The 24414-nt window shown below is 45.8% G+C and overlaps 1 protein-coding gene across 1 annotated transcript; it reads left to right on the forward strand.

Annotated features, from left to right (window-relative positions):
* Nucleotides 1-1973: 1973 nt before the first annotated feature.
* On the forward strand, nt 1974-22918 carry ATG14 (autophagy related 14). Its single transcript, XM_068399969.1, has 10 exons — nt 1974-2185; nt 8099-8161; nt 8295-8337; nt 8748-8829; nt 14224-14461; nt 14875-15104; nt 15551-15668; nt 16787-16877; nt 16988-17073; nt 19791-22918. The coding sequence occupies exons 1-10, from the start codon at nt 1974-1976 to the stop codon at nt 20095-20097; spliced, it is 1470 nt and encodes a 489-aa protein (XP_068256070.1). The 3' UTR covers nt 20098-22918.
* Nucleotides 22919-24414: the final 1496 nt, after the last annotated feature.

The raw sequence follows: 24414 nt of genomic DNA on the forward strand, positions 1-24414 counted from the left end.
GGTAATTTTGCAGCTAAAACAATGGAGTTCTTGTACTTTGTTTTATCTCCAACTCAAGGCTTCCTTTGCAAAAGATGTCACCCTCAGAGTGGTGATGGGACTAGGAACAGTGCAAAGATTATCCCTTAACTGTTCTGGTACCTCCTATGAAGTCCCTGGAAGCAAGTGGTTTTTTTTCCAGATCAGGACTTTGGTGCTGCTGGGGTTTGTCTTGTGTCCTCCCCTTGTTTCCTGCTGAAGATGAGAGGGATCTGTCAGGAAACCACTAGAGGTTGCTGTTAGATGACTTAAGTGTAACCTTGGCCAAAAGCTACCTCTGTCCTTCTGGATGGAAATACACAATGTGAGCAATGGCTAAATACAGGACAGGGTCTCATAGTCTTGCTGGGCTTAGTTTTGCTGTCACAAGTTTATTTCTGATGTGGTGAGGATGTGATTTCAACTTCTGTGTATATAAGATGTCTCACGAGTGCTTTTATAACTGTCTGCTGCTCTGGAAAAAAGTCTGAAAAACTTCATGCACTTCCTCATGATAAACTGGTCTTAACTATGTTATCAGTTTCTTTGTCACAGTCAAACTGGATTTCCACACTCAAATCTATTTTAAACAGAGCCTTACTTTTCTGTTTGTTTTCTAACACTGTAGACTTTCCACAGCTTTGGGCAGGACTTTCATTTGCACCGTAGCTGTAAAAGCTGATAAGCTTGAGATACAACAATCTTTTGCAAGTGAAAAACAACCTGCTCTTATTGGGATGCTGGAAAAAGTTTATCTAAGATGAGCCCTCTTCACGAAATCACATTTTAATGCCATTTCACCAGTAAAGTTAATGCTCTTTAGAAGTATGGATAAAGTCTTAAAGATAAGAAATGGGCTCTGTGCCTTTTCACTGAGCTATTGATAATATTTGCTATGGCAACTCTTGTCTTAAAAACAACGATCTTGGTTCTACCTATGTAGTGCTGTTTATGCTAGTGTTTTGTAGCATTTAAATACACTAGGAAGGGGAAACAATACAGGCTGAGGTTTGGTTGGTTTTTTTTAAACTGGGATGTGTTTTGGTGTGGGGTTTTTTTTCTAAGGGGGTATTCTGACTTGTGTGGACTCTGTCTCGCTTCGAATTGTGTGGTGTTTCCCACTCTATCCTCACACAGAGGACTGGCTTCTAGATACTCATTGATTATACCCATTTAACCCTTGATTCTGGCTCTGACCTTGAGGCTTAGGGTGAGGAAACTTACCAGCCTGTCACTCTTAAGAGGATGTGTATCAATATTTGCCCCTTTTATTATAAAAATTGTTCTTTGTATTACTGTAAATATAACCCCAAGGGACTGACTTTGGTTGGTATACACAGTCTATGTGGCAGTGTTATGGGCTGGTTATGGTGCAGATAGGACTGCAGTGAGGATAACTGCAGTTGGAGCCCTGATACTGGTCGGGGTGTCCTACCCTGGGCAGCCAAATGATGCCTCTCCTGGGTTACAGCCCAGCAGCACCTGTATGAGATTCATGTGAATGCCCAGCACCCCAGGAAGCAGAACACAACCACACTGCTTACTGCAGACTTCAGTAAGCACCGTGGCAGAGCTGCAGTGGATGCTGTTTATGTTTTGTTTTGGTTTGTTTTTTTTACTTCAGCTTTTGCAAAGAAAAGAAAATCACACGATTTCCTCACCAGGCCCAGTGGAGCTGGGCTGGCTGAGCCTCCTCTACCATATCCCACTCTGGGAGCAGAGCAGGGGCAGCCCTTCCCTCAGCAGGTGCCGCAGGCGGCCAAACTCCCAGGCTGAGAGGAGGAAAACCGAAATGTTTATTTTGAAGACCCTGACATAGCACCCTGCGGAGGGAGCGGGTATCCCGCACCCCGACGGCAGCGCCGGGGGGAGGTCGGGCCCCGCGCCGGGCGCTTCCCACAATGCACCTGCCCGACAACAAAGTCCCACGTGACCGGTGGCGCGCGGAGCCCATCATGGCGTCTCCCAGCGGCTGCCGGCCGCAGGGCGGCGGGGCGGGGGCCGGGGCCGGGCCGGCGGCTCTGCGGGGCGCCGAGGAGGACGCGGAGGGGCTGTACGTGGCGGTGGAGCGGTGCCCGCTCTGCAACACCACGCGCCGCCGCCTCACCTGCGCCAAGTGCGTCCAGAGCGGCGACTTCGTCTTCTTCGACGGTCGCGACTCCGAGAGGTACCGGCGGCGCTGAGGGGACGGGAGGGGGACGGGACACCCTCTCCCTTCTCTCCCCTGTCGCCGGGGGGCCGCCCCGCCCCGCGCGGTGGCCGTTGGGCTGCCCTTCCCCCGCTCCCCTCAGGGCCGGGGGGGTGGGAGGGGGCGGTTTGTCCTCCCTTTCCTGCCGTTCAGCCACTGCCCCGGGGCGGGGGGCGGTAAACGGGGGTCGGGGGGGGTCAGGATGTGGGGTGGGGGAACGGTCCTGCTGCTGCCGGGCCCACCGCGGGGCTGCCTGCTGGGGGGCGGCCCTGCGCAGGCAGGCAGAGCAGGACCTACTATGTGTTGCTTAAAATAATAATAATAATTACTATTATTAATAATAATATAGCGCCCCGACTTTCACTTGGGCACAGCTGCCAGCAGGCGTGCCCATGTGGCCAACAAGCCCATGTTGATGTGGCTGACAAGCTCCAGACAGTTCAGGGCAAAAAGAGAGCCGTGCGGTGGGATATTTGAAACGTGTGTCTATTTTCTGTAGCCCATGTTCAACCGGTGGTCTTCTAAATCACTGAATAAAATCAGGAAGGTGTGCAAGAGAACGGCGCCTTTTTTTGTTTTCCTGTCTGTATAAATAGTCCTAATCTTGGGCCCCCTTTTAGAATTACAAAAATTACTCCACTTGAGTTAATCACGCACCTTCCTGCTCTGCAGGAGGGCGGCTGAATGAGTGTCACGTCAATAAGCAAATATCCTCATTATGTGACTCAGATGCTGATCGCTCCTCCGTAGCTGTCGTTCACAGCGTGTCCATCCCAGATTCTTACCAAGTCTGCCCAGCGCCGTCTCCGGAATAGCTCTGATTTTTGGCTGACGCCGCGTTCTTGGTCCTTCATTTGTGGCTTCGTTAGCAGCTGTTGAGAGTGATTTCTTGAGCTATTTTGGGAAGGTGGGAAGCAGCGTGCGGTGCGATATGGTCCTCGCACCAAAGGCTCTTCGTGTCCTCCTGCCAAACACAAGAACAGCCGAGGGGATGGCGATGGCTTTCTTCTGTTATCGTTGGTGGGAGCGGGCACAGGGTGTCAGCCAGCGTGAATGGGCTTGTAAAACAGAGACCTTAGTCTGCCTTTCTTTTTACATGAAAGACTGTGTCCTGGAACCACAAACTGTATTTAGTCTTTTTAAAATAGATGGAAAACGTGTGTTTGTGTGAGACTGCTCGGGCTTATCTGCAGCTTCCATCAAAAAGTTGGGTTTGGAGTTTGGAACACAAACCAAGTGTTTTTTCCTGCCCCTTTTGTAGCCTTAAGATTTTGGCTAAACGTAGGCTTAATTACAGAAATTCAGTTGTAGCCTTCGTTATAGTGGAACCACTGTCACTCTGTATTAACCAAGGCTCAAGAAGCTTCTCTACCCATCAGAAAAATGAAACCATAAAGCAGCAGTCAGCCAAAGTACCAGTATTGGCTAAAGTACCGGAGGCAGCAGCTTGTTGGAAAAAAATCTTGTATCTTCTCATGTGAGGCAGGATCAGCTTTTCTGTCTGACAGTTTTCACTGCATCCTCCTCAAATGCTTTAACTGTTGCATTTGTCTGTGGCTAGAAAATATTCTGTATATTTACACTGTATTTCTTAACTGCAGGAATTTGTCTCTTATTTTTTTTTGTCTTTTTTTCTCCCTCTGCCTGGACATCGTGGTTCCGTGTGCGGGGATGGCTGCTGCTCTGCTCTCCTAGAGCCTCCATTCTGGGGGGCCTCCCTGTATGCTCAATTTCCCCAGGCTTTGTTTCTCCTGCTCCTCCAAACTTTCCCAAGCAGTAGTGCAATTCATTGAAAACAGCAACTTCATGTTCAAGAGTTAAAGGAACAACGTAACATATGAATAACACGACGTGAACAACGTGAGCATGCTTGATTGCAGCGGGAACGCGCAGTGTAGGGACAAAGCCCCCTAAAGCCCGGGTTTCTTCTTGTTCTTTGGAAGATAATGGAATTACTTATTTTTTAAAACTGTGCTTGAAACATCTTTGTCTGCATTCTATAATTAACGCTTGGAATGACTGATATAAAAGTGAGGAGGAGCCTCTCATTTCAGAGGTCAGTTTTCTTGGCTCCCTCTTTGTGAGCAGCGAGCGGGTTTCTCTGAATTCCGTGCGATGCGAGCGCAGAGTGAGGGAGCGACTAAATGGTGACCACACACCATGGCAAAGTCCTGCAGGGACGGATGTGGGTAACTGAGGTGTTTTGATGAGGTGTTGGAGCGAGTCCAGAGGAGGGCGACCAAGCTGGTGAAGGGTCTGGAGGGTCTGACCTACGAGGAACGGCTGAGGGAGCTGGGGGTGTTTAGCCTGGTGAAGAGGAGGCTCAGAGGTGACCTTATTGCAGTCTACAACTACCTGAAGGGAGGTTGTAGTGGAGTGGGAGTCGGCCTCTTCTCCCAGGCAACTAGTGATAGGACAAGAGGACACAGCCTCAAGCTGCACCAGGGGAGGTTCAGGTTGGACATTAGGAAGCATTTCTTCTCAGCAAGGGTCATTAGACATTGGAATGGGCTGCCCAGGGAGGTGGTGGAGTCACCATCTCTGGAGGTGTTTAAGAAAAGCCTGGCCATGGCACTTAGTGCCATGGTCTAGTTGCCATGGTGGTGTCAGGGCAATGGTTGGACTCGATGATCCCAGAGGTCTCTTCCAACCTGATTGATTCTGTGATTCTGTAACTGGCTGGTTTTCAGGTTGTGTTTACTGTCGCCATTATTCAGTTGTTTATTTTACGCCCTCTAATAGTACCTGGGTTAATTTTAGATCAACCTTATGGCCAGTGCTGGAGGAGACCGATAGGGTCATGACAAGGGCTTTTCTGCATGACTGAGTTATAAGCGTGGTGTGAGGAGTTCAGAATGTGGAAGTGTACGGGGTCACCAGGGCCTCCCGTTTGTCTTTTTGAAGTGTTACAGATTGGAGAAAAGGGTGATCTCTGGTGTAGAGTAAAGAAAACGAGCATTACCCTTTGTATCCAGTGGTGGTTTATTTTTAGAATTTTCTTGTGGTTTTTCCTTATAAGAAGATAAAAGATTTCGTGTCCTAACAGTAAGAATTATTTCAGATTTCTTTTCATTGGACTGTTTTGTGTGCTAATTTTTATAAAAGCTACAGTAAGATTGAAGTTGTTCATATGTCTGGCAAAAATCACACCCTCTTATCTGTGAGGGGGAGAGATTGAGGAGCTGTTAAGATTAATTATGGAAGTACAGCTACAATTAAGGATGAGTAGTCCGGAAGTCCTCCAGTAAAATAATCACTGACATTCTTCTTTTCCTTAGTAATGTGTTGTATATTCAAAAGCTAAGCCGGCATCTTGACGCTGGTTTAAGCTTGGAGACTCTTCTCGCTCCCGGGAGTTTACTCCAGCCTGTCACACACATAAATTCACAGCGTGTATTTTACAAGCGCACTGAATTATTTGCTTTCAATGGCAAAAGCCAAAGACAATATAATTGTGACGTCTGAGCCTGTCTGACTTCTCTAAGCTGGGGGTTATGATTAGGAATAGTGACGATTTGCAGCAATGGGGTTTTATTATAGTGAATAGGTACAGTAATGGATGCACCTATTGCTGTCCTCAACTCCTTAGGCATTAATCAATTCCTATAAATTAGGAAGTCTTCCTTTCTGGTTGCTTCTCTCTCATTATGAACAGCTGGAGATAAGCCAGGTAACCGTAACAAATCTCAGCTTAATGCGATAAGACTCGAGGAAAGAGAAACATTTAATAGATAATTTGAGATGTTGAGTTCTCTCCTTCTCTGTTTGCGTTTTATGGGAGTTCCTATAATCGTTCATCCAAAGTTTTGTGCCTTTGCCAAGTTGAAAGGCTGTAGATCTATAGAAAAAAATCAGTTACGCGATGCGATGCAATTAAAATTAGGGCTTTATAAAGAAACTGGAAATGTTTGCTTAGGAGAAACCTGCTAAAGAAGTTTGTAGGAGCTGTTTGACGGAGTTGCTGAAGCGCGTGGTGAGCTGTAATTTTTGCAGGCTTTCACAAATATTTCTGTCTTCCCTCCCCAGTAAGAACTTAATTTAGTCCCGGATTCTTGACAGATCGCTCAACTTTTCGTTGATGCGATGGACGTCATTTGGGTAGTTGCGGGTAGTCGGACTCCGTGCACGTTAACCCAGCTTTGAAAACAAGAATTGCCAGATTACCCCAGCGCTCTCTCCCCGTGTGACTGCTGAGCGGTGTGTTTCTGGGCCAAGTTATTTTTGGTTGCAGCCAAAGGTCAGGGGTACAGTAGGTGTGCGTTACTCTGCGGTAAACAGGCGTCTGTACAGTGCCCTTTTGTAATTTCCGTGGTGACTGGTGGGGTGAGGACACGCTGGAAGAACGAATGCGCTGGGCTGAGCAGCCAGGCTCCAGTTGCACCACATTCCTCTGGCTCACGCGTGGCCTCTTGGCTTTTGTGCCAAGCGCCTGCATTTGGTTTTGGTTTGTTTTGGAAGGAAAACAGGTATTTTTGGTTGACTACGAAGGCGGCAGCCAGTAGTTTTGTTGTTGTTTTAATGCTAATGTCACCTGGAAGGGTGATTACACACGTTCTGAACCCAAAGTTAAGTCACCGAGCTTTCAGATTTCAGCACTTTAAGGAAAGAAATGAAGCATTTTAAAGTTTTACCTAAAGTCAAACCCAGAGTTGAGCAGAGAGAGGCCCAAGATGCCATCCTGTCAAGACTCACTGTGTGATTCTTTCTAAAGAAAGCTTTGATATCCCTGAAATAAAGGACTTGATGGGCTGTGTGTGAAGTGTTAGACCTCTGTTAGGATGAAATTGTCGATTCTGCGTGTTCCAGAGGGAAATTAATGAATTGTTTTTCCATACGTGGGCTTAACCCAAGACACTTTTGAGGTGTGGATCAGGATGGTGCTGTAACATGGGAAGCACAAAGGGAAGTTGGGAGGCCGTACACTGGCAGAAGACAAAGCACATTTGCTATTTTTTATGCCATATAAATCTCTTGGCTGTCTCTCTTGCTGTTTGCTCTTACTGTTAGCTTTGTCACTTTATGCTTCATTATAATTTCTCGATGTGCATCATTCATATGCTATTTTTTTTTCAATGTATTTCTCAATACATTGTGGAACGTGGAGGGGAGCAGAACATGGCTGCTGTGCGTTCAAAGGGTGAAAACACAGGATGATGAATCCTAAAAAAATTCCCTTCTGATCGGTTCTTTGCAGTTCCCAAACCTCAGGCATCTGGTGAAGCTGAACTCAAGTAGACACTTGGGTTGTGGATTTGTGATGGCTACAAGTGCCTGGTAGAAATAAGTAGAAGACAATGCAACTTATTGCCGTTACTAATACAAGAAAGATATGGATGTCGTGTAAAAGTCTTGAGAGAGTGCTGTCCTGTTTGGACCCATTAATGAATGAACTGTGAGACACTTCCACGTTAGAAGGGAGAAAATGCAGTGCATAGTGTATGAAAACCTGCATTTCCCACTGCTAGAGTGGACTCGGCTAATACCATCACCGCTTGTGAAACAACGCAGTTCAGACCCACTACAGTATCTGAGACAGTACTCTTAATTTCCTCAGTGACTAAAGGTTTTTAGAGTACTATATGGTTTTCTTAATACGCAAAATATTGATATTTCTAAGCTATAAATCTTCTACAAATAGCAAGTCATTGGCTTACAAGTTTGATAATACGACAAGCTGATGTTTCCTCAGCTTAGAGGTTCTGTTGCAATTCCTGTGAGACAGATGCTCTGGAATTCTGCAAGAGCTTTATACATTTAGCCATTACTTGCGAAGATGAAGACAGATAGTTGAGGTTTAGAGACTCCCACAAGCTTCAGTCTTTTTTATTGTTTCAGACTACTTACAATGCCATATTGTGCAAAATACCAATAAAAACATTTAATCTTTTCCAGGTTTTCAGACAAGAAAGAAAGACTGATGCATCTTAAAACCAAACAGAGAGAATTCCAAAACCAGTAAGTTATAGTTATTAAATGAAAATAAACTATAAGAACTCTCAGAAAAACAAAAGTCTCTCTAACGCACTGTTGCTGGAGACAGACATAGTCCAGATAGTCATAAAACTTTCAACCATGTTTTTTCCTCTAGTGTTTTGAAGGCCATGGAAGGGAAAGAGATAACTGATCAGCTGGTGAGTTGTTCAAAGTGTCCCATAGTTTTTAAACTCTCTGAATTCCTAGATCTTGTAGTTTAAAGTTACAATTTACCTTGAGGGCATTGTGTTGTTTTCCCAAAAAGCCTGTTGTAAGCAAAACTGAAACTGGCTCTGCAAGCAGAGTGCTCCAAACCATCAATATTATTCATTTCTTACTAGATATTTATTTAATAACTTACTATACTGATTGACTTTATACTAAGCATTCAGTTTCTTTGTGGCATTCCTCTGTGCACAAAACAGTATATGAAATATTTATTTGTTCGTCTGATCCAATGAAGAGCATCCTGCTACTTTTGCACTAAAGCTGCTGGCTTTGTTGTTAATCATTAGTCAGTGTGTTTGAAGTCGTTTGCGCCCTAGAGTTGCTGAATGTTCTTTTTCAGAGATGGAAAATCATGTCTTGCAAGATGAGGATTGAGCAGCTGAAACAGACCATTTGCAAAGAAAATGATGAAATGACAAGACGTGAGTAATGCCTGTGCTTTTGTGATGTGGAGAACGCTGTGCCTTAGAGTGAAAAATCAATTGTTGTGAATTTGAGTGTTAGTTTTTAAAAATGGTGAATTTCTAAACCGTCACTTCTTAAATCGACTTGAACGCAAAATCGGTGAGTGGATTTTAGCCTTTTTATGCTTGGGTTTTTATTAGCGAACAGGAGACATTATTCAGCTGGGTGGAGATCATTTTGCAGCAGCTTTAAAAGTAAATGCTTAGCAGCCTGTGACTTTGGCTTTGTCCCTAGAGATGGCTTTATTCAGTGTAGTGTTTCTGATCACTTCCTCTTGATAAAGAGGAGCAAACAGCTCTGCAGCTGCTACGAATTTCATGTAACTGATGAATTTTAACCCACATCTGTCTAGAAATTCTAAAATCCTACTTGAGTGAGAGTCACTGAAATATGGCGTAGGCTGGTCAGCAGCTTCAGTTTTGAAACTCATTAAATTTTTTACACACGAGAGATTCATAGAGTCATTTTTCAAAGAGAATATGCAGCGCTCCTTACAACCTGCATGCAAAGGAAAGGTAGGAAGCATATTCAGAGGCATATTGATTGAATCAGGGATGGTTTTGTGACTTGAAACTCAAGAGGAGCCATACAGAGAGTGGAAGCAGAGGCATATACCTGAGAATAGTTATAAAGGAGAAGCACAAGCTTGCAGTGATAACATCAAAAAGGCTGAGATGCAAAATGGTTTTCAATTAATAAGGAGGATGGGTAGTAACAATAAGAAATGTGTAATAAAAAAAGATGAAGGAGTAGGCAGCTCTGTTAGTTAACAGGGAAGAGAAGTTAGTTAACACTGCAGAGAAGTCTGATGCGTTCAGCACCTTCTTTGCTTTGTCTTCTCACAAAGAAAATGTGATCAGCTGCTTAGCCAGATTAAATTTTACATCATGAGAGGACTGCAAGCTAAGGAAAGAAAACAGCCGGCTAAATATTATTTTGATTATGTCAGCAAGGCCTTATGAGATTCACCTTAGGGAACTTAAGGAACAAGCTGAAGTAGTCTGTGGGACACTTGAGAACACAGGAGGGAGAGAGGATGTCCCAGGAAACACAGTGAAAACAGTAGCTGTTTTCAAAGGGTGGAGGAAGGGAGAACCTTAGACTGATGACACAGTATTATACACCTCTGGCCACTTTGCAGGTAGTTAGAAGATAAGGTAATTAAAAATAGGCATCACTTTGTTAAGAATAGGCCATGTCAAATCAACCCCATGCCTGGGAATCAAGTGGTCTGGTAGAGGATGAAGCAGAAGATGCACCATGCCTTTGGGCAGTACCCCAAACTGGCTCACGAGCAAGCAAAGACATTTACTCTGAGTGTAATCGCTGTAAGTTTGACACAAAAGGCTAGATAGGGTGCATTAAGAGTGGAGGAGGTGGGACAGGTGGAGCTCAGCAGGAGCCGGTTCCTGGCCCAGTTTTGTTCAGTATTTTCCATAATAGCTTGCGTGGTAGAATAGAGGAAGCCAAGGTGGATGACGGTATGACTTCTGTGGAGAACAGGATCAAATTCAAAATCATGCAGATAAATTGACAATATCATCTGAAAAGGACAAAGTCAAGTGCATGTTGTTTAGGAAAGAGAAACATATAAACCCAAAGTGGGGGATAGTGGTGAAATTTGACAGGAAAGGATCTGGGAAATTGCAAATTAAATAAAAATTACCAATCTAATGCTGCTCCAGGAAGGTTCAGACATCATTCTGGGCTATACTAACACAAGGGTTGTATTTAAAGGTTGAAGCAATTATCCTGCTGTGCCCGGCATGGGTGTTGCCTCAGTGGAAGTCTGGTGTCCAGTTTGAGCATTTTAAGGAAGATACAGATCAACTGGAAAAAGTCTGGAAGAAAATATTAGGAATGAAATACAAGGAATGGCTAAGAAAATTGATGTTTGGTTTTGTTTAGAGAAGAGGAAGGTGATGAAAATCAAGCTTTTCAGTAGGTAGAAGATTATTATGAAGGAGATAATAAGTACTTTTTCTCTTTAGCCTGTGAAGAAAGGAGAGGAGGAAGTCAATGTGACTTTGAGGAACTTAGTCACCTTTTCTCAAAGTGCAGCTCTGAAGGTGGCAAAATGTTAGGACCAACTGAGCAGTGGAGTTCCTCCACTTTTCTACTACTCTGTGAAGTGTATTATCTGCAGCTTTTGCAGCTTCTCTGATTCACAGTGATGTTGATTCGATTTAACCCATGAACTGACCTGACTGTTGCCCAACGGACCTGTTGTTAGCTCAATTACCCCAAAATTGCTCTGGCAGATAGACCCAAAAATGAACTTTTGCCATGAGTAGCCAGGAGATCAGGAACCCAACTTGGTTTATTCTTGGACCACGTTAGAAAATGTGAATAGGTTGTTTCTCTTCTCTTGGGTATGGCATAGTTTAGTTTTCTGAAATAAGAGCAATTTGTAGAACACTGGGTTCCTGCTTTTGGAGTTGACTCTCCTGGATACCTCAATAATGGATGCTTCTTAAAATAAGGTTTTAAAATATGCGTGTTTGCTTTCTATCTCTGGAGAACAGTTCAAGGAGACAATCTGGCGAATATATGGCATAGCTCTCTGTCAGTGTGCCTGTCCTTGCATTTATCAGGCAGTGTAGATGTGTGGGACATAGTGGTGTCCTGAAAGACTTCTGGGGACAAATTTTAATCACCTCATAAACTGGGTCATAAAGCAGAGGTGCTATGCCAAAAAAAAAAAGGACAGCTGTTTCTGCACCAGGACTGCTAAAGAGGAAACGTGTGTGCAGTGTTCTCCTCTGCTCCTCAGATAATTGCTGTTGGACCTGCAGAAAAGGGAGTTCACTCTGTGAAAAAGTAGCCTTTGAAGTACAACCTGAATGTGGAAATTGAACAGATGGACATTTTACTCCTCCTCTGTCTCTTATTCTTTATGCAAAGGGAGAGTTTGGGAATATAAATGCAAGCATTAATTGATTTTCTGTTGAGGTTACAGGAATACTTAAAGGAAACTGAATTACTAGCTGACACGTAGGGATTCTTGGTATCGCTTAGAGAAAAGTCAATTTTTCAATGGTTCCTCTAATGGAAGGTCACCTATTTTATAAACTTGAGGATTATTAGTTCTTATCTGCACGGAGAAACTTTTCTCACCTTCTTGAATTTGGGACTTTGCATCTCCCACGTATAGGATCTTCCTTCCTACCAAACACATCATGGATCACAACAGATCAGTTAGGTGACTAGAAATAATTCCTGATATTCAGAGAAAGCACCCTCTGTGTCTGCAGGGTTAGGTGCACTCTGCAGTACCAGCAGTCCTGGTGCCCCACCCTGCCACACCAGGGACCGGGCAGAGGTCTGTGCAGTTCCAGCTCTGCAGGTACAAACCAGGACTAGCAGGGTATCGTGTGCTGGCCAGGCTCGGCTGGGCACAGACCCACGGATGGGATTCGGTCTTGGGTCCCATTCTTTGGATGTAGCCTTTAATTTGTGCTCCCTTACTGGGAAGACTGACAGTCTGAATGTGTTGTTTGAGGTAGCCATAGCTGCTTAAAAGTTTTCTTGATTTTAGTAGTATATAATGCAGCTCCTCTGAGTAGCAGGTGCCACAGAGCATTCTTCTTGTAGCTCTGGTCTCATCTGTGCCTTCCAATCAAAATACATCAGTACAACGATGTCAGAGCTTCATGCTTCCCTTCTGTGCAAGGGACCGTTATCCCACATCTTGATTATGGGAAAACGATGCCTTGCTGTAAGAGAACCAGACTAACACTGTTTCTTTTCAGCCATAAAAATGGAAAGTAAGTGACTAGTAGATGGGAGCTCTCGTTCAAAGCAGGGTATGTTAAGAGTTTTAGACACAGAATCGTAGAATCACAGAATGGTTTGGGTTGGAAGGGACCTTAAAGATCATCTAGTTCCAACCCCCCTGCCACAGGCAGGGACACCTTCCACCAGACAAGGTTGCTCCAAGCCCCATCCAACCTGGCCTTGAACACTGCCAGGGAGGGGGCAGCCACAGCTTCTCTGGGCAACCTGGGCCAGGGTCTCACCACCCTCACAGCAAAGAATTTCTTCCTAATATCTAATCTAAATCTCCCCTCTTTCAGTTTAAAACCATTCCCCCTCGTCCTGTCACTCCATGCCCTTGTAAAAAGCCCCTCTCCAGCTTTCCTGTAGCCCCTTCAGGTACTGGAAGGTGCTAGAAGGTCTCCCCAGAGCCTTCTCTTCTCCAGGCTGAACAGCCCCAGCTCTCTCAGCCTGTCTCCATAGCAGAGGGGCTCCAGCCCTCTGAGCATCTTTGTGGCCTCCTCTGGACTCGCTCCAACAGCTCCATGTCCTTCTTATGTTGGGGCCTCCAGAGCTGGACGCAGCACTGCAGGGGGGGTCTCCCGAGAGCGGAGCAGAGGGGCAGAATCCCCTCCCTCGCCCTGCTGGCCACGCTGCTGGGGATGCAGCCCAGGATACGGTTGGCTCTGGGCTGCAAGCACACATTGCCGGCTCATGGTGAGCTTCTCGTCACCCATCACCCCTACGTCCTTTTCCTCAGGGCTGCTCTCAATCCATTCTCCACCCAGCCTGTATTTGTGCTTGGGATTGCCCCGACCCACATGTATTTGGAGAGTGTGTATAAGAGAGACTTTCCTATGCTTTTGAAAGGCAGGGGTGGTTAACTCCCTCTCTTTAGCACCATCTGTTTGTGGAAGCATTACTGCAGTCAATTATTTTATAGGAGAATCAGCAGATGCTCTTGAAGGATATTTTTCCAAGCCTCAGTGTGCCTGACACCTGGAGTAAATTCTAGCAGTTGCAGCACTTCAGTACATAAGCACATTTCTTATTTTGTGATGGGAAAGGGAGATAGTCAGTGTTCCCCTGTGGTAACAAGAAGTCTGCACCTTTGGGATCCAGGTGCTTTAAGAGCACATACGTGAGTGCAAAGCCCAAATAACACACTAATAGAAGAGTGGTGCCAGAAATGATGAATGAAGATGCTATCTGTGCTTGATTTTGGCTGCAAGCAATGCATGTCTTTTTGGCCAGCACCATGCAAACATGTACAGTCAAGCTATTTCTGTCGTGGTGATTACCTCAGAAGTTTAATTAAACTATGAAATCTTGGCTTTTCTGCTCTAAATCCAAAAATAGCTGGGTAAAAGATAGGGAAAGATTAATCCCAATTTCAGTCTCTTTGGAGATCTTCAGAAAAGATGAAAAAGTTGTACCACTTAGCAGCTGGAAAATGTTAATAGTAAAGCAGGGTTTTCTCTTTTAAGCTGCTATAGATCTTGTTTTCTATAAATATTAATAATGCTTTTCTCAAGCTTCATACAAGTACCTCACAGCTCCTTTTCCAAGGCTAACATCTGCTGCTGTTTTCACAGATGCAGAGGGGCTTCTGAGAATTAAAGAGGAGAACCAGAAGCATTACCGCAGGGCTCAGAGGCATCAGGAGAAGAAAGAGAAGATCCAGAGGCATAACCGCAAGCTGGGAGACTTGGTAGAGAAAAAAACCTACGACTTGAAAACCCAGTATGAGCATCTGGCAAATCTTCGTCGAACGCATATCCTGGAGCTAACATCAGTCATATTTCCCATCGAAGAAGTAAAGACAAGCATGAGGTACGGAAGGCTTATCCTTTTGGACTCGTTTTGCTTAGCTTTAGACACCCAGGAGTGAGTCATGTAAGTCTAAGCTAGACTCTCTGGCTCCCTTAGCATCTGTGGGGAGGAGGTGGTGTTTCCCAAAGGCAAAGTGTCTGACCCAAAGATAGAGGTCCAGAATAGAATCTGGAGGTGCTAGCATCTCCCCACCGAGAGATCTGAGCTATGTGTCCAATGTTAAACTTTCTTGAAACAGATAATTAAAAACCCCATAACAAAGGAGAGTAGTTTTGGGAATAAGGAGTTTTGCAGGAGTGTTTCTGCAAGCATTTTGTTCTCTCTGAAGCCTGGCTAAGTGCCTGCCAAGTACATCACTGATTGTATTTTTAAAACTTCTTTTAAAACACTCTGTTCCTCTTTGGGTGCTACAGAGATCCTGCAGACGTGTCTTCTGAGAGTGACAATGCTATGACCTCTAGCACTGTGAGCAAGCTCGCGGAAGCCAGGAGAACCACGTATCTCTCTGGGAGATGGGTGTGCGATGATCATAATGGGGATACCAGCATCAGTATCACAGGGCCTTGGATAACCCTTCCTAATAATGGAGACTATTCAGCATATTACAATTGGGTGGAAGAGAAGAAGACTACACAAGGACCAGGTAAGGAGCAAGGTCTGATTAGGCATCTGGGGTACTCCAGAAGCCATAGAACTTGCAGCCTTGGATGCCGACAGCAGGCACTGAGGAGCAATAGCCCGGTCCCTTTGTTCTCACCCAGACAAACCTGAGTCAGAAATAAATACCAGGATGGGGATTAGTCCACTGAAATCCTCTTTTGTAGGAAATGCTCACTGGGACAAAGCGCAGTGTAACAGAGAAAGTTAATTATCCACAGTTTCGACATGGTTCACATGCCGTCATTTTAACAGGAATTCCAGGAATTACTATTTTCTACCAACTTCTGACCAATTTCACTGTAAGAGATTGCTGGATTGAGGCTGTTCTCAATACTTACAAGTGACATTTTCCAGAGTAGACTTACAGTAACACACCCACTGAGGCTTCATTGAAAATGAGACTTTCGTGATGTTTTTATTTCTCTTTAGATACGGAACATAATAACCCTGCTTATACCATCAGTGCTGCATTGTGCTATGCAACCCAGCTTGTTAACACTTTGTCTCTCATACTTGGTGTAAATCTTCCCAAGAAGCTCTGCAACAGGCAAGTAAATGCAAGCCTCTGAGGAGGTGAATCAGTGACCAGTTTTGACTGGTCTTAATTCAGTTTGGTTTTGTGAACAAAGTCATTACTTGGAACAGCTTTTATGGTAACAGTTGATGGCTCGTGGATTTTTGTGCTGTTTGATTTTGAATGGAGGGCTAATAGGATTTTAGACCACAGTTAATAGTCCCCCCCTCCTTTTTTACCTCCTGAGCATGTAGACCAACCATCATAGTTGAAAGTAACAGCTTTCTAATTGGTGTATTCAGCATCCTCAAATTAGAAATGAAATATGACAGTCCATGAATAGCACTTTGCGTTTTATGAGACCCTACTGTGCTTTTCAAAATCACAGCCCAATTCAGCAACTCTTAGTCATCTTGAATAGCTCCACTACGTTAAGTGCTGCAGAACAAGGCCTTATAAAATGGCATGACAGCAGTGTAATTCTCTTTAGGTTAAAACACCACCGGGGAACGTACCTGGCTGCCAGACATCTGGGAGCGTATTACATAAACCCCGTTTGTGGTGAAAAGCACTGTTAGGTTTTTACTGTCAATGTGGAGCAGATGGGATCTGTACAGAAGTAGTATTAAGGGAGCTGTAGACCTGGTCAGTCTTCCAGGGGTCTCAGTTACACTGCTGAGATTCTTTTAAGTGCTTAAAATAGTGGTTGCTGAAGTAAGGGCACAAAAGTTGTGTAGGTTCCCTGCAGGTTTTATTTTTTATACTATTATTTGGGTGCTCGTTCTTCACAGAAGGAAAAGGTTGGGAATGGGAAATGATGCAAGTTTTAAAAGGAGAGCAGAAACAGCTTGGCTGCAGTGGATCCTTGAGTTTCATACAGTTTACGTCACCTGTCCTGTTGAAACTGGTGAGACTAGGGCAAGCAGTGCTTGTTGATGAAATGCTAACAGTCTTGCTAGGTGAAAAATTAAGCTCCTGAGCACTCTAAAACTGGCTGTACAGTTTAAACAAGTGCTCACTGTGAGGATATTTACTCTGGGATTTGTTGGGAAGCCAGGGCACAGGATGCTGATGTCTCCAGTAGGTGTATTTTCACAGCATTTTGCTTTGTTTGTGTGTATATATATGTGTGTGTGTGTGTGTTTCAACAGCGAGTTCTGTGGAGAGAATCTCAGCAGACACAGGTTCACACGGGCAGTGAAGAAGCTGAATGCCAATATCCTTCACCTTTGCTTCTCTCAGGTAGGGGGAATGCACATTTGGATTCTTTAAATAGCTTTTAAACTATCGACTGTGCCTGCAGGTTTCCTCCCGTAACTGATCATGTCTTTTTCTTACCTTCCTCACGGTAGCATGTAAATTTAGATCTGTTGCACCCGCTGCATACACTCAGGAACCTTATGTACCTGGTCAGCCCAGACACTGAGAACTTGGGCAGGTAAGAAAAGCTGTCTGTCAACTCACCTGTGACTTAATACCCTTTCAGGTTATGCATTTGCCTTGTTATTTATAAGGGAAATTCTTCTCTTCTGCTGTACCTACAGATCAGTCCTCAGCACATCAGAAACAGGGGTAGTTACAAGCAGGAGACGGGAGAGGACAGAAAAAGGGCGTCCTGAGTAGGAAATTAGATTGCAGAGATGTGTGTATGCTGTGCTTCTGCGTACGGCAGGCTCAGCTGGAGGCTTTGTAGCTGACTATGGACTTGTTTCCCCTACGCCCAGAAGCAGGAACTCCTTCCCTCCAGGGGACAGCAGCCAGGCAGTCTCACTGTGCTACAAATACGACCCTTCCCACATCTTGCCAACATGTAAATACCTAAGACCAATATAAACCCTAAAACAAATACTAGGTAAAGCTTTCCCAAAATACTTCCAGTCAATGAACACCCTAGACCAAAGTTGACACTTCAAATAATATTAATTTCTGTGTAAATTAAGATTAAAGACAACTTTTCTGTCAACTTAGTACATGATGAAAAGAACATCAGTTCCTGTGGGCTGCGTGCACCAGGTTTAATAATCTTTTTTTTTTTTTACAACTTAAATATGAGAAAGCCAACAACATTGATTTCCTGTTGGGATAATCCAGTCACAAGTCAATTGAGCCTGAGACAGCCTGTAAATATTTGTTTAATCTGACTACGGCTTTATTCCCCCTTAAACACAGTAACGTTCTGAAATCTACTTTTCCACTTTGTTCTCATGTATAGATCTATTTTTATTTAAAAACCTGTAGTGCCACTAAGAGGAACTGAATTCATGCCTCTGACCACTTACCTTATGTTCTTTGGTTATGTCCCTACTGATTCAGCCCAAAGATACGGGGAGCCAAATCTTTAGAACATAGCTCAGTTTGGAAAAAATGATGTGCTTGCTGCTGCTTGTCTGAAAACAAGGAGAGTGCAGGAAATACCCAAGAATGAAGAACTGTGTCCTGGAAAGCAGCTGCTATAAAAGATCCGAGTGCCAGAGTGGACAAAGAGCTAAGCCTGACAGATCCCCACGAGGTGAAGTACAAGGGGCTGAGCAGAGAGATGGGTCTCACTTCTCTGGGCAAATGTTACAGAGCTCCACACGCATCAGTTGGGTCCGTGTAGTAAAAGAAGAGGTTACAGGAAAGACTCTGAGAAAATACCCACCGGTGAGGGGAATAGTTTAATCTGTATAAAACTGTCTTGGCTCGCTAGAGATGAGATTGAGACATGACTTGATTTCCACACCTTCATGGGGAGCAAATACAGGCTACTGAATGGCTTTATAGACACCATTGGAAGCAAAGAGTCTGAGCTAGGCTTAACGCAGGGTATAATTACCCACAAGAACGAAGGTGGGGATTCTCAGTGTCCTTATGTTATCCTGTCAAGGCTGGATGAGTTTCTGGAGTGGATGCTTTCATCAGGCAGAAGTTACTGGGCTCAGGACGGGGGGAACGGGTGGAACGTAATGGCCTTTGGTATAGAGAAGGTCACTGGAGATGATCTAGTGATCCCTTCTGGCCTTAAACCTGATGACTCTCTCCTGTTGACTTGCTAAGCAAAAGCTTTGCCAGAAGTCTCCTTTATAAGCTACTATTTTCAGACACATATAATTTTAACAAGTTTTAATTGTCTGGATTAAAATTTTCCACGCTCAATCGCTGCTTCAGGCTCCTTCTCCCACTAAGGCTGGAGAAACGCTCCTACCCATGTTAAATTCTTGCTCCTGTTTCACAGAGCAGCTTTGTGCTTTGGAATGAACTTTGGCAGGGATGCTGCTTGCTGTGAGGAACCCACCTTTCACCGCCTCCATGAAAACCTCATGCTCCCTGACTGTGGGTCACAGGCCTCTGAAACTGCCCACTTTTGCTCAGTGAAGGTGTTTCAGATTTTGGCTGCCCGTCCTCTGGTGCAAAGCAGCGGGACTGGGCAGGATGCAATTGCTTCTCCCACCAGGCAGTGGCAGCAGGGAACTCAGAGTCACAGCGCAGGTGGCTTCGGCCAGGACCCCTGGAAATCCAGCCCACGGCCCCACTCAAAGCAGAGCCAACTGGAGCAAGTTACTCAGGCTGGTGGGGTTTTGAATATCTCCAGTGATGGAGACTCCACAGCCTCTCTGGGCAACCTGTTCCAGTGTTTGACCAGCCTCATAGTAAAAAAGATCTTGAGATGTTGCTGCTATGGGAAGTCTCCACTAGTGAGTTGTGCCAACCCGGCTCTCTAAGTTGTAAACTACACCCTTTCCCTCGCTGACAGAGCTGCAGCCGTCTTGGCCTGGCTGGGGCTAGTGTTAAAAATAAAAGCTGCTGCACATCAAGCTGAGATTTCCACCAGTGGAGCTGTGAGTTATTATCAATAGCTTTTTATTTTGTGTGTGCGTGGTTCACTGTCCACTGCCGAAGCAGAACAGCTCTTCCGCCGTTCCTGCTCGGTGGATTGGAACCCAGCTGTCGCCTCCTGGGCTGACTGTTTTCATTTCCCCATTGTCATAACACGGTTATCTCTGTAGCCAGCGAGTTTCTCTGTGCCAGCTGATAAACACGGAGGTGTTTTAATTCCTCTGCCGTATGCGTGACAGAGCAGGGTGCTTTGGCACGCCTGAGATTGCACCAGCGAAGTGACAGCCCCTCTCCTGTGTGGTACCAAAGGGGCTGACGGCGTTGTGTCCCTGTCCACAGGTCTGGGCCCTTCGAAATCAGCGCTGATCTCGAAGACTCCATGGAGTTCGTGGACCCCAGCGCCACGGGTGAAACAGATGAGAGCGGAGACGAGCACGTCAGCGATGAAGAGACAGACCTAGGGACAGACTGGGAGAACCTGCCGAGCCCCAGGTTCTGCGATATCCCCTCCCAGCAGGTGGAGATGCTGCAGAGCCAGAGCACGCAGGTATCGCAGCCCATCGCCAGCAGCAGCGCCGGTGGAATGATCTCCTCCGCGGCTGCCTCGGTGACCTCATGGTGGAAGGCGTACACTGGCCATCGCTAGCGAGCGTGGGAAAAGGATCAGAGGAGTTGTGGAAGGGATCCCTCCCCGACAATGCTGTAGTAAACCTTACGTATTCAGTTAAGTAGTGCCTGGAACAAAGAAAAGGTCAGACTTTCATTTTGTAAACGAGAAAAACCTTTTTATTTACCCAAGATGACTGTGACGGTACCATTTTGTAAACTAGCTAGCTACGTTCTGACGGATTCTGTGACAGCACTTTGTGTCTGGGTTCTGTCTGCATTGTTGAGTATCGAAGAAGAAGGACCTGGCAGCCTTCAGCTCTACTTTCTAAAGAAGAAACAGATTTTGGAGTACTTGGATCGGGCTGAGTACAGAGAGAAGACTGCTCAGCGTGCAGTCTGGACAGTGGTGCAAATGCAGTTCACATTTTCTTAACTCCTTACAGGGTTTTCGTTTGTGTGTGTTTTAGATCTGTCTTGCGTAATGCAAAAACGCGTATTTCTAAATTTTTTTCATTCAGGACATGAAAATTATGCATTTTTAACATGTTTTCTAATCTCTGTTGCCATATTTTTAATACAAAGAATCAGCACGGACAGAAATTCACACAGCAAATTGCTCTTATTTTAGATTTGGTTGTGAATCTGTACCCAGTTTTGCCATAGAAAACTGGCTTGTTTCATGCTGTTTCCACCAGTAGGTAGTCTAGCAGTTTCGTGTTGTGCTGTCCAAAGCACACAGGCTCTTTACTCTTAATATCATACACCAAAGAAACACTGGACATTCTCTCAGCTAGGCCCACGTTTGACGCTGATACAGGACTGCGTTGTTGCAATAATACTCATCGGATACACCACCGTGTTGCCACTCTTTAATAGTAGAAAAACCTCATTTTGAGTTAGTTTGATGAAGTCACCCAGTCTCCACACTACATGCATTTTAAACCCTATTCTATTTTATGTTCATCATGGGGGTGTTGGGTTTTTTTTCTGTGCTTCTTTACTGAATGCCAAGAAGTTGATTTCATTTCACTGCAGAAACGCTCGCGGCGCAGCTGGCTGGCTTGTAAAACTCCAGGAGGTGCGATACTGACAGCTGAGTTCGTTAATAAGTGCTCCTCTGCTTCCTCTGCCTCACTGTATGTATTATTTAAGGATGGGTTTGCTCAGCGAGGCTTCCAACGTATGGTTTACATTCTATAGGGTTGGGACATTGTATTTCTCCACGGGGTAAACTTAATGTAAAAGCATCCTCCTGTCCCTCCCGAGAGAAGATTTCTGCCGCTCTTCCCTGTAGCTTCCCTGCGGTGATGCAGCTCATAGCGGGGGCACGACAAGGCTGCGGGGAGTGATGGCCAAGCCACGTCCCTGCCATCAGGCAGCGTTTGAGGTCCTGGCTTTGGGGCTGGCTTACCCGGTCATCTCACGGAGTGTTAGGTGGTGGCTTTGCTCTGGCCACCAAAGAGACGTGCGGTTCCTCTCCAGGCCAGCCAGCCCTGCCTCCCGTCCCCACCGAGGAGGGGGTGGCAAAGCAGTTTTGGTACTGATGCCCACGTACCCCAGCGAGCTCCACGCCAGGGCTGCCGGCAGAGTATCGCATCTCCCAGCCCGCCACCCCTCTCGTATGGCAGCTCTTTCTCTTTGGCCTTGGGGATGGGCCATCTGCTGTCAGTAGTTTCTTTTAATTTTTCTTTCTTTTTAAACCAAAGACCCTTCACTCCACACTAACAGCACACACGTTAGATGAAGACACCCTCGGTCCTACCATTCTTTTGCTCCAAATCCAATAGTTGGGTTCATTTTAAGAGAACAGCCAAGACTCGCTTGACTACTGCAAGTCTGAATGGGGCCGGGCCCCCCAGTTCCCCCAGCAGCGAGCGCTGCCCAGCCTGGGGACGGGGGGGTTTGCTCCCTGCTCAGCTCACAGCACTTCACTCGCAGCCATCGGATCCTTTGCCGTTCTGAGCAACCAGCACCTACTCACCAGTACTGTATCTTGGGCTCTTAGCGTCACGCAGCCCCTTCTGCTTCCCCCTTTATTTTGCACTGGACCCTGCCCTATAAATACCTTCTCCTCCTTTTATTTTTGTTTTTAATACGCATTTCAGTCACTCTCTCATTGCTGCCTTTGTGCTACTTCGAGCCCCTGAAGGTCAGGCCATGATTCAGCTTCGTACCCTGTCATTTACTTACTTAGGGAAAGAAAAAACAACACAAAAAAAACCCTTTTTAAGCCATATACTTCATAAGCATCATGTTTTCCAAATAATTTATTTGCAACGGTGTCATACTCTGACAGTGCACGACGGCACTGCGAGGGTGGTAAGATGCATTGGGCCGGGTCTTTTCACGGAAGGTTTTTGTAACAATACAGGTTGTGGCTTGTGTTTTTTAAAAGTGTTTTTGCACATGTGTAGCTAAGGAAGAATCGTGTGTGTCCAAACCTTGAGTGCAATCGCCAGGATTAGTTTTCCAGGTTGTTTTGGGGGGGCGGGGGAGGGAAGGGAGGAATATCTGTAATTATAGATATTTGAGGACGGCCAGCTGAAGGTTTACAAACCACTTGGTGTAGCAGGAATGCGGGAATTTCAGTTTAGGCCATGACTTTTGTGGGTGACCAGTGATCTGGGGAGGCCCATCTGAGCCGTGCCAAGGGAGAACCTGATTTCCAGAGCCCAGCCCTCCGCTGAAAATCAGGCGCCTTTGAAGGGTCTCAGGTGGGACACCCAAGGGCCGCTTGTCACCTGCAGAAACTCGGGGCCTCTCTCTGCGACTTCCGAACTAGATGTAACTAAACACAAATGTTTTGGGTTTGTTTTTTTTTTTCTAATTTTTATTGTATTATTGCAATAAATCTTTAAGAGTGATTTTTTAAAGTTGTATATTTGTAATTGTTACTTCAGTGTGGTTTGTTTTTAACCGTGCTGGGGAAGTACACAAGAATTTCCAGCCTTGAAAGCATCACAGGGGCCAGACCCGTTACGGTGCAATCATACAGCAGTGGAATAAGCAATAACCGAGTCTAAAAAAATCCTCTGACATAAAATAACTGCATCTGCATTGGAGCAGGTGGAGGAGTCCTGCAAAACACACACGCACACGTCCCTGTACGTACATGTAAACAGATAAATCTCTCGTGTAAGCCTGGCTTTGAACACCTCAAGAAAGATGTTGAGGTGTTGGAGCAAGTCCAGAGGAGGGCGACCAAGCTGGTGAAGGGTCTGGAGGGTCTGACCTCCAAGGAATGGCTGAGGGAGCTGGGGTTGTTTAGCCTGGAGAAGAGGAGGCTCAGGGGTGACCTTACAGCAGTCTACAACTACCTGAAGGGAGGTTGTAGTGGAGTGGGAGTCGGTCTCTTCTCCCAGGCAACTAGCGATAGGACAAGAGGACACAGCCTCAAGCTTCGCCAGGGGAGGTTCAGGTTGGACATTAGGAAGCATTTCTTCTCAGCAAGGGTCATTAGCCATTGGAAGGGGCTGCCCAGGGAGGTGGTGGAGTCACCATCTCTGGAGGTGTTTAAGAAAAGCCTGGACATGGCACTTAGTGCCATGGTCTAGTTGACATGGTGGTGTCAGGGCAATGGTTGGACTCGATGATCCCAGAGGGCTCTTCCAACCTGGTTGATTCTGTGATTCTGTGATTCTGTGAACTGCTCCTCTGCTGGGTGACGTTTGTTTCTGCAGGTGTGAGCCTGAATTACTGCGGCACGCGAGGGAGGATGCTCCTCTTTACGAGGTCGTTTCAGAAGGACGCAAGCATGTGTCTTTTGAAGGAGGTAACTAGTGAAGTGAACCATTCTGGGTCTGAGAAAGACCATGTTTGTTAGCAAGAAGCAAGTTCTGCCTGTTGGACCTGGTGGCCTGGCAGGCCATGGTTTACTGGCTGCTGCATGATGGAGGAGAAACAATCCATCCCACTTAATTTTTTTGGGGCAGCTAACTGACGGGGAGGACTGAGGCCCTGTGATTCCTGTCTATCATCTGCTGCGTGCTCAGGAGCAGCAGCAGCCTGGGGCTCTGGTGCACGACGCCAAGCCTGGCTCCAAGCTCAGCTCATGCCTACACGTTGCTCAGGTCACTTCTGCTTCAGCAGTGCCATCAGCAGGAGGTTTCATCCTCAGCCAACACTGGTTTGTGGCAGGAGAGCAGCTCCGTGATGCCCTGAGCCCCGTCCCTACTCCAGGGTGGCCCAGACCAGCCAAACGCAGGCTGGGGAGGAGAAACAGCCCAGGGTTGAGGCTTCAGCACCATTCCCACCTTGCCAGAAGCGGGGCTCGAGATGGAGGTTGGGTGCATCAGCGCAGCTTTGGTTCTGGGGGCTGGCACGGGGACAGATGCCACAGAAGGGGAATTGGGGC

This window comes from Nyctibius grandis, chromosome 4, assembly GCF_013368605.1.
Source record: "Nyctibius grandis isolate bNycGra1 chromosome 4, bNycGra1.pri, whole genome shotgun sequence".
NCBI lineage: Eukaryota > Metazoa > Chordata > Aves > Nyctibiiformes > Nyctibiidae > Nyctibius > Nyctibius grandis.

Coding starts and splice junctions, on each gene's coding strand:
- ATG14 (XM_068399969.1), top strand. CDS start 1,974: ATGGCGTCTCCCAGCGGCTGCCGGCCGCAGGGCGGCGGGGCGGGGGCC. Junction 2,186..8,098: donor GACGGTCGCGACTCCGAGAG/GTACCGGCGGCG, acceptor AATCTTTTCCAG/GTTTTCAGACAAGAAAGAAA. Junction 8,162..8,294: donor CAGAGAGAATTCCAAAACCA/GTAAGTTATAGT, acceptor TTTTTCCTCTAG/TGTTTTGAAGGCCATGGAAG.